The sequence below is a fragment of the Pecten maximus genome, chromosome 11 (assembly GCF_902652985.1).
Source record: "Pecten maximus chromosome 11, xPecMax1.1, whole genome shotgun sequence".
In the NCBI taxonomy this organism is placed as follows: domain Eukaryota; kingdom Metazoa; phylum Mollusca; class Bivalvia; order Pectinida; family Pectinidae; genus Pecten; species Pecten maximus.
In genome coordinates, this window is record NC_047025.1 from 10,771,610 (window position 1) to 10,787,391 (window position 15,782).

The 15,782-nt window shown below is 36.3% G+C and overlaps 1 protein-coding gene across 3 annotated transcripts; it reads right to left on the minus strand.

Annotated features, from left to right (window-relative positions):
• Nucleotides 1-1,551: 1,551 nt before the first annotated feature.
• LOC117337281 (RING finger protein 151-like) lies at nucleotides 1,552-14,958 on the minus strand. 3 transcript variants are annotated; one of them, XM_033898179.1, is made up of 3 exons: nucleotides 14,757-14,958; nucleotides 3,371-4,252; nucleotides 1,552-2,980 (listed from the first exon to the last, which is right to left on the minus strand). In XM_033898179.1, exon 2 carries the CDS (start codon nucleotides 4,228-4,230, stop codon nucleotides 3,385-3,387), a length of 846 nt encoding a protein of 281 aa, XP_033754070.1. In that variant the 5' UTR covers nucleotides 4,231-4,252; nucleotides 14,757-14,958; the 3' UTR covers nucleotides 1,552-2,980; nucleotides 3,371-3,384. The 3 variants fall into 3 exon arrangements, with proteins under 3 accessions (XP_033754070.1, XP_033754071.1, XP_033754072.1); XM_033898180.1 differs by lacking the exon at nucleotides 14,757-14,958 and adding an exon at nucleotides 7,209-7,337; XM_033898181.1 differs by lacking the exon at nucleotides 14,757-14,958 and adding an exon at nucleotides 4,499-4,540.
• Nucleotides 14,959-15,782: the final 824 nt, after the last annotated feature.

The window sequence follows — 15,782 nt, forward strand, 5'->3', positions numbered from 1 at the left end:
TCTTGGGGGCCAGGGTCCTTGTAGTAGTTTGTGACTACCTCGCTGAACAGCATGCAAGAGGCCTGTTGTGTGCCATCCAGAGTAATAAGGGGAAAACAGCTTGCCCAAGACATGACCATACAGATTGGCCTGTTTCTCAGCTTCCTGAGACACAAACTGACATGGGTAATGACTCGCCTCAGATCTTCACCTGAGGGTACATGGCCGGCACTCGGCACTCCAACCAACTGAGCTATAGCAGCCCCTGGTGGCCTGTATGATGCTGGAGTGATTGTGACTTCATTTCAGATACTGCTTAGTTTGAAATATTAGCAGGGGATTTAATTTCACCATATAGAAAACTGGAGTACCTGGAGAAAACACACGTGATTGGGCATGTGACCCCATCCTTTTTTATGTCTGATCAAGTAATCACACCCCAGCCCCGAGGTGAAAGGCACTGTGCCACCTCACCACCCAACTATGCAGTACCTTGTTCACCTGTCAAATATGCTCAAATAACTTACCATCATTTATGGAGGAAAACCAGTCTGCCAATTTTTAACTTGCAGGATGAAGTCCGGGGGAACTATTGCGGCGTCATCTGCAGACAGCTAGGTTAAAGTTTTTCTAAAACAGTTTTGTGTTAATACAAAGAGGATGCAGCTTAGGTATTTGACATGTGTGTTCCTTGTGAGAAGACTTTCCATTAACCTTGACCTTTGACCTACATTTAAAAAACTTTAACTTTGCATTGTGTGTTAACCATAATAGTGCTTTCATATGACATGTGTACCTTGTGACTTGTGTGAAATGCTACAAGGGTTGTTCAAGTGAATATCCTAGACCTTCATTCAAGATCACAGGTTCAAAAGAGTGCAAATCTTCAATTAGTTTCTAATACAATTACTGGTACCATAAAGTGTGGGGTAATAATATGACACTGGGGTCTAACACAATTTACTTATAAAACGTAATAGCCATACATGTTTTCTTCTACTGGGTATATAGCATAGGGAAATAAATTGTGACAGGTCTCTGTGGTAATGATATATAACATGGATTACTGTTACAATCGTAAAAGTCTATTATTGTTGTTTGAAGATATCATATGACCTAGACTCCCATTAAAAAGGTCACAGTGGTAAAGTGTCTCCTAAGAAACTTGCGGAAATAAAAGTAATATTACACCTTTAGGTTATTGATGCAAAGTCAGTCATCCGGCTGGCATCAACCCAAGTTTCTACCAACTTCTGTTTCCAATTTCCAGGTAAGCTGCAAACACTTGTAGGCCTCGTGTATCTTAAAATATGGTTTCTACGTTTTTTGTTTTGTTTTTTTCAATTAAATGAAAACTAATTTGAGAATAAACAGGTAAATAATGTAAATGACAAAAACTATCCGGTATATCAGTCTATATATGTCTCTGGGTATATGTACTACATAGACAACATAAAAATCAGAAATTGTTTTTGAAGTTTTGAATTATTTCATTTATTTCTAATATGATTTTCAAATGTTGAGTCAAAGATAAACAACACACTGCATTTGAAATAAGAAATTGAAACATTCTGAAGTATTACTTCCTCACTGAAGTTATTTCAATTCTTTTCTTATGAGTATCAAAATAAAGATGTTCACTGCAAAAACTAAATGATACATTGTATATTAAAAATGCATCAAAAGATATCTAATGATAATCATTTTAAACAATATCAAACAATGTTGGAAAGGAAGGGCACTTTTTTGGTCTTCAAATGATTTCAGTGTATGGATGGTCTCATTATGCATTTCAATCATATCAACATCTATAGACGCGACATAGTTTCAAGTTAAAAAATATATAAAGGGAATAATTATTAAACTTTTTAGTTCTGACCAAAGTTTATCATTTGTCAGATTCATGGATTTGGCTGTTGTTACCAAAAAATAAAAACTGGATAAAATAAACATTACTCTGAATAAATATATGATTAAATAGAAAAATGATGATGTGATATATCGTACATTTAGATATGAAATATAGTATCAGATGCTTAGTATATTAATATCTATAATATGATTTGGAAATGCACTAAAATGATTTTAAATATTGCCCAGAATGTTAACACTTACCATATGGTCATCCTATATACACTGGAGTTTCGTTTTAAACATGTTTGATATAACAATGTGATGATACACAAGTCATTGTATTGAACCCATACAAGTACATATCTAATATACAAACAATAGCTAGGTCACTAGAATTCATGGTACCAGTATATTTTGAAACATTTTAAAAATTATATAGATTTATATATCATGTATATCTGTATTTGAGTAGGAAAATGAAAAAAACTTCATATGATAAAATATATTTCAGTTTTATGTATGAACCAATAGGAAAATATTGTTTATGCATCACATTTTGAAATGTGGTATCACCACAAATTATGTGGTTTGGACAGCAAGAGTTACGTCCCTTTATATAGTTTGGACAGCAAGAGTTACGTCCCTTTATATAGTTTGGACAGCAAGAGTAACGTCCCTTTATATAGGTTGGAGAGCAAGAGTTACGTCCCTTTATATAGGTTGGACAGCAAGAGTTACGTCCCTTTATATCGGTTGGACAGCAAGAGTTACGTCCCTTTATATAGTTTGGACAGCAAGAGCTACGTCCCTTTATATCGGTTTGACAGCAAGAGTTACGTCCCTTTATATAGGTTGGACAGCAAGAGTAACGTCCCTTTATATAGTTTGGACAGCAAGAGTTACATCCCTGTATATAACGTGATCCTTGGTCTTATAACAAACTATGATATGATACAACATTTCAGTTTCAGATGACCTATATCATTCAGCCATCAACTTTTGAAACACCGCAAATTGTATGGATTGTACAGCAAGACTTACGTCCTTCTACATAACGTGCTTCTTGGTCTTGACATCTGTCGCATTCTGTGATTCGTGAACCATTGTCATCTCTTCACCATCGTCAGAAATCGTTTGTTTTTGAAACCTTAAAGAAAATAATCGGTTTAATTGATATTAATGATTAAGTGGATAGATAAAATAATTGTAAGTGAATAAAGTTGTAAAAAGGTCACTAGTCAAACCCTAGAAATAATTAGACTTTGAATTACTGGATGTTTTTGTACAATGAAAAATAGAATATCTACGTGAAGAACAGCCATTTTACTTATCAAAGTGATAACTTCTGATTAGGCTTGTGACAAAATGGCTTAAACGGTATGGCTCTAGTTTTAACAGAAATTAAATAATTATGAAAGGATAAAGCATACTTTCAATTGTTCAAATATAAATGCGTTACTACATAAAGGAAAAATAAATTCGACTTAGAGGATGGATGATTGAGAACATTTATACATTAAGAAAGTGATCAACTCACCAGCAGCCAGGGTCTCAAATGGTCGTGACTTTGCCAGTGAACGATGACGGAAGCTGTGTACGACTTGAACCAGCCGCTTGTCCTTTATCTGTTGCGCCCCCTCGGGCCTGGCCTTTCAATAGCTCCATGAGCTCTTTTTTCTCTAGCTCAAGTCTCTCTATGTCCTGTCGTCTTTGAATCTCCAAATCCATTAAAAGTTTCATCTTTTGCGACATCCGTGATAGTTCAGATTTTAATTCGTCAACTTGGCATTGGATTATAGACTCTTTCTGAACCATGTGTTCACGCTGCATATTCAAACGAAGTTCCATCTCGTGCCGCTGTTCCTGAATTTTGCAAGCCATTTCCGACCGAAGAACATCATACGCGGTTCGAAGTTCAGCGATGCAATTGTGAGCTGCGTCTTCCGGTGAAATCATCAACATACCACAACCATTAGAACATTCTTTCGCTCTGAATTCACAATTGTCCAAGTGCTCAACCAAATCTTTCCGCGAAACCATCAGTTTGCATTTCTCGTTTGGACATGGTACTGTTCCCAATGGACATTCAGATTCATGGGTATGCATAAATTCCAAATCGCCAATAAACGTACATCCCAAGAAATGGTTGCAACATTTTAGTTGCATTTTGTTGAGATCGTTTTTCATGTATCGAAAGAGGGGTTTAAGAGCAGAGAGCGATAGCTGTTTCCGGTCCTCTGGACAGCGCGTGTTTTGGACAAGCCATCCTTCGATGCACGTGCGACAGAACGCATGCTCACAAGGAGCCTGGACCGGGTCTTCTAGCACGTCACGACAGATGCAGCACAGCAGACCTTCGTTGACGGTGACAACAAACCTGTCGACATCATATCCCATTGCTGGTTGTTATCTTAAATTTCTGAAATCATGAAAAGAATTCAAAATAAATATAAAGTATTGTGCTAATTTCAAAGACAATCGATTAATGATGGCCATATTTATATTTTTGCAAAACTTGTCAGGCAGTAAAATTAAGCTATCCCGCGCCTACGATCTTTCTGAACTGTTCCTTCCTTTTCCAGTGAACAGTATAAGAGACTTGCAACGGATGGAACAACATCCAAAATATTTCCCGGCAGTTGAGAAAAGTAAATGACATATCCACCTTTTCAATTTAGAGAAATGTTTTTAAGTGTTCAATCTTCAGTAATTGGCGAAGTTCCTCTGCCACAAAGTGCATGCTACTGCAATAGTTGATTTAGATATGATTCTATCAGAATCCAATGTCCTAACTGACTCCAGTGATTGATCTCAACTTGTTGACCTTGAGGGATTACAAAAATAATCTGTATAGAAATCTCAAGATATGAGCATGTCAAAAAGTCACATTGTGACGTAAGTGTAACGCGTGCGCAGCGGCGAGATCGAGTTGACCAGCTAATCTGTATTAACGGGATCTAGATTCACGCGGACGCCGAGACCGATTGAAACGCGATTTGGCTATATGTTTATGAGAATTACTCAACCAGGCACACTTAATCTGTTAAAATATTACCCCTATTGAAGATTACTTCACAAACATATCGGTAAAAAAATGCATAATCATAATATTATTGTCTTAAACAGCATGTGACAACGTCTGATCTGATCTAAATCTATAATCAAAGGTTGTTCCGTGTCCTGTACCAGTCAGTCTACCTAGCAATAAAAATAGGTACATGCATATCGGGGAAGTAATGAGGCGAAAAAATCCTGTTATAGAAATACATGCGCAAACAACGTAATAATTTGGATTTAAAATAGGAATATCATCTGTACAGAGCAAAAACAAAATAAATCGTCCCACGAGGGCTACATAATCATGAACTCAAGTGTTTCGAGATGGCGTGTCGCGTTTTAACATGACAACGAGACCGAATCAATAACAAAGTGATAATAAATGTGACATATAAATAAACAATACTGTGCTTTCACAATGGCGACACTCCTTCGTGCTGACACAATTGTGCGTCGTCTAGAACGGCTTTTTACATGACATACTCCGCCAGTTTTGTGTTGTTGCTAATCGAACTTTATGTTACCACTGAGCGGTCAAATAAGTGCATTTCTGCTTGACAGGGGTTCTTACTGCCGTACATGCAGGGAAAACATATTATTTATTTTCGACTTCTAAGCCGAATTGTAGCCTCTCCAACATCGGCTAAACTATGGACATTTGGATACGAGATTTGTTTTCCCCAATCAAAATGCAGAACGTCTGGTGTTGGGGTCAGAGGAAACCCGAGCTATATATCATTCAAACAAACAAGAATACGCATTTTATTTCATGTTATCTGAAAGAGTTTTTGTTTTTGTTTTTTTCGGGTTTTTTTGTTGTTTTTGTTTTTTATAATATTTTTTTTTCTTTGAAACGTCACATTCCACGATTTAATCGGATCCAGGAAATATTGAATTTTATGTGCATATGTTTTCTCCAGTTACGAAACCTGCATGCATACATGCATTTGGACATGCAATAATAATCTTCATATTAAATTTATGTAGCACAGTCGATACCAAAGGAGTCGCCTTGCTTCACGTACTATGCCACTGAGCTTCGTTTACTATAGCTATATACATGTTGTATAGATATATTTGCACAACCTGCGTATTGTAATCGGCTCAGTGGACTTTAAAGGATATTGATGACAGATATCTCGGACATTAAACTAAGGCCGGAGAGATATTGAGTGCTGTAACTGTCTCGGCATCTCTGATCAATAATATCGATATATTATAGAACAAAGCGGCCATGTTTACAATGGCTCCATTGTTCGTTCACTACATCTAATGTGTTCCGTGTATTTGTTTCAAATTACGGTATCAATTATGTATCATAACTATTTGAACACAAACTAAATCAGATTTTGATTATGGTAAAACGGCACATCCTGGCACGACTTTTGTATATGATACTTAACTATCAGAATACAGGTGTATTTCGAGCGATGTTTGTAGAAAATCTCCAGAGTGACAAAATATGATACACGAGTTACTAACTTACAAACTTCTAAGCATGCTGATGTTGAATTCTTTAACTTTTATATTCTTCCCAATTTCTTGTTTTCTCCGATAGAATGGATGTAGTCCGTTCATGTACAATCCCCTCCCGCCAGTCTACGTATTTCATTTTTTGTTTATTTATTATTATTGTTTTCATATTTTTAGTGCAAATTCCAGATTCACCATTGGGTTTCATTAAATTAGTATCAAACAGTCAATTTGAATGGGCATGCACGCCATATATATAAATTAGATAACATAGTGATTGCACTGACAAACTGAAACAGAGGAAAGCCAAATGTTAACTCCTACGATAAAAACCAAACATAAGCCTTGGACCGATCGGTACCTGTGATGGTTCCGAAAAATTAATATTGAAATACAGCACAAGCAACCATCAAATCATCTAATGATAAACTTCTTTTCATTGTCCTGAAAACTTTGGATTAACTGAAGTTAAATTATTTTTTCTCGATTTGTCTTCGAGAAGAAATACAATATATTGACAGTTCAGAGTTTATTCTATATATATATATATATATATATTCTACTGTATCTAGTTACTGGAATAAATAAAAGTGTTGTAGAAAATAGCACACATCTTTGTAGACTCTGATATTTAAACATGTCGCTGACCGAATTCCGAGGATCAATATTTCAGATTTTGTACTGAACACCGAGACTAATTATCTAGAAAATGTACCGTTATTTGTACTGTATTAGTTTAATGATCTCGGCAGCAGTCTGATGATGATGGCGCATTTCATGTCGCTTCCTTTCGATCGATATATCAATAGAGATATCGTTATATATAAGCTGAATATAATACTTACCTTTGGTAGCCAAACACTGGAGTAGTATATTGTTTGTCCCGTTAAAGTTTCGCGACAATCTTCAGTTATAAACTCTATGAGGTCTGAACAAACAAATGTATCATATCTACAATATGTATAGGTATAACCTACTTATATAGGGTACTACCTCCCGCCAATATTGGTGCTGTATAATGTAAACAGCTGTGACGTCACATGTCCCGCCATTTTTCTACAACAATTGCCAATCAGCCTTTACCTAATTGTCAGGAATGTTGGCAGCGCGTTCAACAGATCAACATAACTGTTCCACCGGGTATAATGAAGGGTTCTTGGTATGTGTCCAAGATTTATAATTTGGTATTAAATCTCGAGAGTCTTTTGGCATACGATCTAGGTAACACAATGGAAAACATGTAAGTTATTGTTATAAGTGACCAGCGAAATGAAGATGTGGAAATGGATGTATGTAATTAAAATTATTGTCACTTTGGTGGCGAGGTCTGTTTTGAATTCTGAGCAAAACAATACTGACGTGCTCAGAAAATCATAATACATACTCAAAATGGGTCAAATCCGTGACAAAATATCGATTTACATGGAGACCATTCACAAAGTTAAGTAGAATAGGACCATGTGTTCCGCAATCAGTAGCGTTTTGTTGGGTTTTTCTCTCCATGGGTAGTCACGGTCATTTTGAGGCGGAGTTTCTTATAGTAATTGTTGACTACCTCATTGAACATACAGGGGGCTAATCGTATGCCATCCAGAGCAATTATGGAGTTTCTTATAAGTTTCTTGTCCAAAGACACAACCACGACAGCATCTCAGGTTCCCGAGAAACATAAACCGACTCGGGTAGGGAGCGTACGTCGTACTACGTACCTCGGACCTTCATCTGAGCTTAAATGTGACAGGTGCTCTAACTGATTCGCGACTGAGCTATCGCGGCCTGTGGCGACAACCACCGTGTATTCTGGTCAAATTAAGGTAATTTATCACGTTCTCAAAATGAGAAGTGAGGTAGTGATCATTGGGTAAGTCCCTACAGTCACAATGAGTTTCTTAGGTGCTCTACTTTCTGTACGAACCATACAGGGGTATTTCGAATTAATTCTAAACAGATTACAAGCTAACAAGTCTCTTTGAACAGGGGCAATCAACGAAGCCGATTATATTTTTCTGATGACGAAATATCATGCAATGATAAAAAAAAAATAGCATTTTCCTGATGATTAAAAATCTCATTAGCCAAGTTCGGATACATGATTTTCAGTTAGGGGGGGGGGGGGGGGGTTGCCAAATTACGGGGGGTGCGGGGGTACTCCACCGGGAAAAAAATTAGCAGGTAAATGCAAAATCCTGCATTCTGGTGTATTTCACGATAGATTCATACAAATACAAATCCGCCAGTGTTACACAGGCAATATTCCTTCACGTGAATTTTTTTCATGTGAATATTTTTTTCACGTGAAATTCACATGAATTTCATGTGAATTTCACGTGAAAAATTTCATGTGAATTTCATGTGAATTTTTGTTTCGAGATTTTTTCACATACAAAAATAAATCTAGCAAAATGTATTTAACGGCTCCTCCAACACGACAAAAAGCGTTGAATACATTACCCAATGTTGTGAGCAAGCTAACACAAAATAATTCGGCTGATTCCTATTTTCAATGTAGATGGCCTATATATCCTTTACAGGTTCGCGGGAAAAAAAGTTAAAAACTTAATTAACCTCACTATTACTTGTTATGCGTTATGTAGAGGATAAATTGCAGTTGAAAATTAGATGATTGGCCCTTTTATTCCATATAGGATCTGTAGCAAATGTTTGTGGTTTTTTTTGTTTTTGTTTTGTTTTTTGTTTGTTTTTTTTCAATAAATTATTGGACTACGACCTCGGAAATAATGTAAACAACGCGCTGCTGCGTTGCGGGTATTTTAATGCACAGAAGAGGATTTTTCGTCAGTTGCAGCCGGACTATTTTATAATTGGTAGGTTTTCATGTAAATACACATGCTTGTTCATCCAAAATCTAGAATACAGTCTTTACTTTAGTAATATCGATGTTAGGCGAGTTGACAACTGGCCGGCCCGGCCCGAGATCTACAAAACCAGACGGGCAGACGACAGTCCTACCTGACACGTTTAAATTCCCAATGTTAGCCCTTTCGCAACCAAATGTGACAAATACTTCAAAAATACTACAAAACACGTCTTCATTCCAACTTAATCGTCTTCGCGTTGATAGTTTTCCTCAAATGTGATGAATTGGAATATTTTTGCAGACAAATCGCCTTGGTGGGCTTACTAAAGGCGAGATGGCTGAAGAGAATTGACCGGGATTGTTCAATAAGTACTCGGTGATTTAAACTTGATAGGATTGTTTTTTATCAATTCTATCAATTCTTTATTAAGGCCCTGTGTAAGGATAAACAGGTTAAATAGAGAGGATATAGAACAGTATTTAGCTCTATATTATAACAACCAGAAACGGGTGTTTTTTTAAAAGCGCTTTATAATCGATTCCAATGTTGTATCGATGCATAAATACTTAGTAGACAAGAAATGATGTTACAAATTAAAATTAGACGATTCCATTATAACTTTAGTGCCTGACCCCAAGTACCTGTGGCAAGCTGTCTGTGTACATAGAAAATCTTTCTAGCGGTCTATAACCTTTCTGCACCCAATGAATCATAAACGTGATTAATATCATCTAATTACACCTTGACTGTGCCATGATTTATATACAAACTAGTTCTGACCATGACACCATGGATGTCTGGTGTCAGGGCCAGAGGAAACTCGGGCTATATACAAACATGCTCTCGGGCAATGCTCTCGGGTCGCCGGTTGTCTCCTTTTGAATCGGAGGATTGGTCGTTTTTGATGTAAATAAAGACGTCTTTTTATGTGATACTGCATTATCAGAAACGAAATTTACGATAACAGATGATGTTATTAAGATTGGATACCACAGCCTATTTCCGTAAAAACAAAATGTGATCCGGACACACCACATTTTTTCATTTCAGTTTTCTAGAATCGAACTTGGAAAATGAAAACAACATTATCTCAGAACACGATAGTTTGAAAAAAATGTACATGATAATAAGTTATTTTTTCCGGATTTCCAATTAATGAAGTATACTGTCCCACAAACGGTATCCCAACCCAATGGTATTCTTTCTCCTCTTACGCTAGCGTTATGAATGTCCCAATATCTCCCTCTCTCGATCTCCATGTCATGTGCTGACATTCATTAAATCATGACTCCTATGGCCTGAATTATATTTCCTAGTTCGTGACCGCCTGTGTTCCTACAGTAAAGAAATGGAGCTCCGATCGACACTCCTACATCACACCACCTATACTGTACGGGGAACATTAATTGTCACGTCATGTACTTCCGCCATCTATCCCAGAGAATGCTCATTTGGACATTCCGACGTTTTCAGAGGTGCAGGAATCCCGGGGCGACATGAATAGTTTTTTGTTTTTTGTTTTTTTTTTTTTTGCAACTCTTATTCTTTTTTCTTTCTTTTTTTAAAAGTTATTCTTATCTTGTCAAAATATTGTAAAATCATCTGGTCTCGTGATTAAGTTTGTGTTCACGAGATTATTTTTGTTACATTTGTTAATTTTCTTTAATGTCACAATGTGTATGTTTGACAATCAGTTAAATGAATTCCAAACATACCTGATTTGTCGACTTGAGTCACACCTTGGTTTAAACCACACTGAATAAATGTGATCATACATGTATTTAAATTGAAACTTAATTTTAGCATGTAAGTAAACTTGTTTGGATGTTTTGGCAAATAATTGTAAGTTATGTTTGATGTATAATGAATTTTGTCATTGCATTGCATCGTAAGAATTTTATAAATACGAGCGTGGGGATTGTACGAGTGCCGATTGATATGTTGTGAGCCTCATATTCAAGGATTTGATTTTAGCCGGACATATTGTATTATGTTTCAACATAATCCCCTTCAGTATCTATACACTTTTGCCAGCGGTGTTTAAGGGCCTCAATGCCACTTTTATAGAACTCCTTTTCTTGGCTGTTCAGAAAGTCATCCACTGCGTGCATGACGTCATCATCGGACTGAAAGTGGGTGCCTGAAATAGCTGTTTCAGTTTTAGAAATAGATGAAAGTCTGATGAAGCGAGATCGGGTGAATAAGGCGGATGTTCAATCAATTTAAAGCCACAATCGTGAATGACAGCCATGGCAATGACAGACTTGTGAACAGAATTGTCCTGAGGGAATAACACACCTTTAGTGATCTTTCCGCGGCGCTTAAGTTTAATATTTTCCCGTAACTGCCTCAGAAGTGAAGCATAGTAGGTGCCATTGATTGTTTGTCACAATCTATCAGCAGAATACCATCTGCATCCCAGAAAACCGAGGCCATAACCTTCCCAGCTTATGGAACCGTCTTTGCCTTCTTTGGCGAGGGAGAGCGAGTGTGTTTCCATTGTTTCGATTGTTGTTCAGCCTCTGGGGTAAAATGTTCGACCCATGTTTCATCCATAGTGACAAATATCTGAAGAAAGTTGGCAGGATCTTCCACAAAAAGGTTAAGATTAGCACGCGATAATGGGCGCCTGGTGTGCTTCTGATCAACTGTCAGAAGTCTTGGTACCCATCGGGCCGAAAGCTTTCTTATTGCAAGATCCTCGGTCAGAATGGAATGTACTCTTTCCTGTGAAATGCCAACTCGATCTACTGGCTATATATCTGTCTGTGACTCGTCTGTCAGTCATAACAATATCATGTACTTTATTGACCATTTCTGAGGTTGCAACATTGACAGACCATCCAGGACGGGGTTATCAAGGCTCTGTCGGCCGCGCTTTGAATTCCGCCACCCACCTTTTCGCTGTAGCATATGAAGGGGGGCATCTTTCCCTAGTGTTGCTACCATATCATTATGGATGTCCTTAGGTGATGAACCTTTATTACACCGATTTTGTCCATTTTGCAAAAGCCGCTTGTCTTGTTTACATTCGAGTGCTACCTCGTCGATATAGACTAACCAAATGTGACCAGTCCTTGGGTACACGGTCACAGATAGTCAGAGAACAGAAGAACTTAAAAAGAACATCCTTGAGTACCTCCTTCAATACGAGGCTCACAACATATCAATAATCCCTCGTACAATAGCCAACATATGTTACTTTTGGTAAGGGCTACTTTATAATGCCTGTACTTGTATATTAAACGGGCGACCAAATGGCATACTGTCAAAATAAGATAAACCATATCAATCCCATTTGTCTTAAAATACCGAACCAGATTTAATTGTTGATCACACATTAGTTCTGGTCGAATACCTGTACTGGTCCCATGTATATACAAATTGGTACAATAAAATGTGTCTATGTATGTATCGTCCAAAATCAAATCCCGACATTCTTGGGGCAATATTCGAATTTTGATTTGATTACCTCCTTTTATCAGACATTATGTAAATAATTGTTTTGTATGTTTTAATGAGTTTTTTTTTTTTTACTCTTTGATGTCAGATCTTTCCCAAGTACACAATAGTCCAAAATTAGTGATAGATTGTGTTTTATAGATATTGATGAAATTTGCAGGTTTTGACATTTTTATTTTGTTATATATTTATTTATTTCATATACTTATAATTGTTGAACGTTTAGCAGAGAATACGTGAATTTACACCTGTACAATTATACTGTACAAAAATCGCGAGCTCATTTCTTTCTTTTCGTCCAAGTGTGGATGGGTAAGTATGTGTCAAATTAAAATTCTTTTGTTACATTCAGCTTTACAGCTCATCTGTATACAGATACGTGATAATACATAATAATGTGTCAGTCTGTACTCTCTCTTGATGGAAAAATAATCAAGATAACTGCATTCAAAAATATAGTTGGTCACAAAAACATTTCGCGTCTGAGAAGGCTGGATCACCTTTTCAGCATTCCCTTTCACAATACCTGGATTGTTGGTGTTAATTTTACATTTCTGGAAACAATAGATAAGTTTATTGTTCAACTTGTCGATGTCCATCTCCCTCCAAATACACAGCGCGAGCTGGCCACAGTGACAGTGTCACCACGCGTGTACGTATGAAATCCTACACCCAACAAATATGTAGGATCGGTGTTCATAATGAATATCAAACAAATAAAAATCCAGGCGTTGAAAACCAATAAAGGGTATTTAAAGGCCGCGGTCGATATATAAGTGGAGTTCGGGACTTGAGTGGTTCAATAACACCAATGGGTTAAGATAGTCGTTTTCACCTACCCAACTCAAAATTATTAGTGAGAGTGCCTACAGAATTTTCGTCAATGTTTTTGTTTTGTATTTCAGAGCACAGGGGCTTGGCCCCTGTGTTTCAGAGTGTGTATAGATAAGAATGTTCCAATTTCACAAAGATATGATTTAATATCATACTAATATGTGAATATTATATAGATTTTAGAAAATATAAAACTATAATAGACGTAGCATGAAAACGGCGAATGAAAGATAGCCACAACAAAATTTATGAAATTGTGCTATAAGAAAGGAAATGAATGTGTTCAAACCCCTTCACGATGTGTTAGAATGCCAGTGTTGTATACAATGTATATAGAATGTTTAAACCGACGAACAGTAAGACTCAACTGAACCGAATAAGGGAAGTAAAATAAGATAGCCTTGTCTAATACGCTGTTTTATTATTTTATAGTAGTTTGGGGATGACCGTTCATCATATATTGATTACCGTGTGATTGCATCCGTAAATCAAAATGAGGAAATGACGTCACACAATTGCACCTTAAGGTATGACGTCACGATAAAGACAATGGACAAAGAGTCTAACTGATTTTAAGAAAAGACACGGAAAGAGTTCAATGGGATCAAATGATGAGCATGCCATTGAAGAAAATCAAATTCGCTTCCATTTCAAACAAGGTTTATGAAACTCGACACACAATATTTCTTCTTATAGAAAAATTATAACATATATATTATCTTTTTAAAAATGTAAAAAAAAAACTTGTACGCCTTTTTTCGTGTGTTTTAAGATACAAACAGCGTGAAAGTGATATACTAGATGTACGTATGAATTAATTATCGACCTTTCGTGTGGCCACATGTCGGTGCTGCTATTTGACTAAGCTTGTTACCTACATCTGATATCGAAATCCTCGGTTTAAGTAAATACATTAGTATACTACATGTGTAATTCTAACCAGGAAGTCACAATGGACATAAGACTGTCACTTACGCAATAAAAAAAAACTAAATATAGTAATGCAATGTACATGTATATATATACACGTATATGTATATACCATATGCACCGCTTCCTGTAAAATTCTATTACGCTCCCTAATAAGGAAAACAAAATATTGACATTTCCAAAAGATACGGAGATTTTTTTAGAAATAGTGTTACCTCTATTTTTCTTGTTCAGATGAATAAGTTTGGGCTTGCTACAGAATGTTGATATCTTCAATGAAAGTATAATGCAAATCTTTAAATATAGAGTTCTGTACAGGGTGAACTCATGAATATATAAACAACTTACATGGATCGATGAAATAAAACACCAACAGTGGCCGTTGTTGGAATTTGAAACTTCACTGTGCAAGGCTTGAAGATTGACACACGCGTGGCAACGGATATTGATCGAGACTGATCTCGTGTTTTTACATAATATATTTGATGACAGGCATCAAATCGATTTCTCCCGATGTCAATTTCCCGGACTCAACTGACCTCGGAATGTTGTTGTGTTAAAGCAGGCTAAAATGTCTATAAAACCACAATAGGTTTCTGTAAGTAGGCATTTTATCAGGGATAGGGGTATTTAAAGGTCCAGGTTTAGTAATTAGGTAGATTAAGGTACGTACTAACGATAAAGTGACATAAATACCATCTAGAAATACGAGACGGTCTTGATAAGAATTTCCACCTCATCACAAAATAAATTTACAATATTTACAATAACAGAAACCGGTTACGAACGAAATATTTTGAACATTTTAAGCTCATCACATTTTGGCGATTCCTTATCATAGAGACGCAAGTCTTTGTATTTTTGTAAAAGAAAACAAAAGAAAAGAAAACCCAAACATTTATTTGCTTTAAATTCATGAAATAATAAAAAAAATAAATAAAAATATCATCATTCTGGCCTGACATTCATGTACATGTATATGCAAATGGTAAACTGTTCTTCACGGGAAACTACAGTACTGCTGAAATGCAACAAGTCACAGTGTAAGATATTAGCCTCTGTACGTTCTTCAGAAGTACATTGTGTATTGAAGGCCGAAGATATCTCGACTATTCATGTTTGAACCTTTATAGCTACAGCATATTGTTTACATAGTACCCATATTTCTTCTGGCCAAGGTCAATGTGAATATTATATACACAAAAGGAAAGTGTCTTATCGTTTTATGTATACAATATGTTTACTCTTGAATATACAATGTAGACTTGAATAATGTATACGCTAAACATGTGTGTTTGTATATCTCTCAAAGTTATAGTGTATGTGAATATTCATGAGCACGTCCATTTAGACTTTAGATAAATATGTACACAC

Excerpts from the sequence above, each read along its gene's own strand:
- LOC117337281 (XM_033898179.1), bottom strand. The coding sequence starts at position 4,230 with ATGGGATATGATGTCGACAGGTTTGTTGTCACCGTCAACGAAGGTCTG.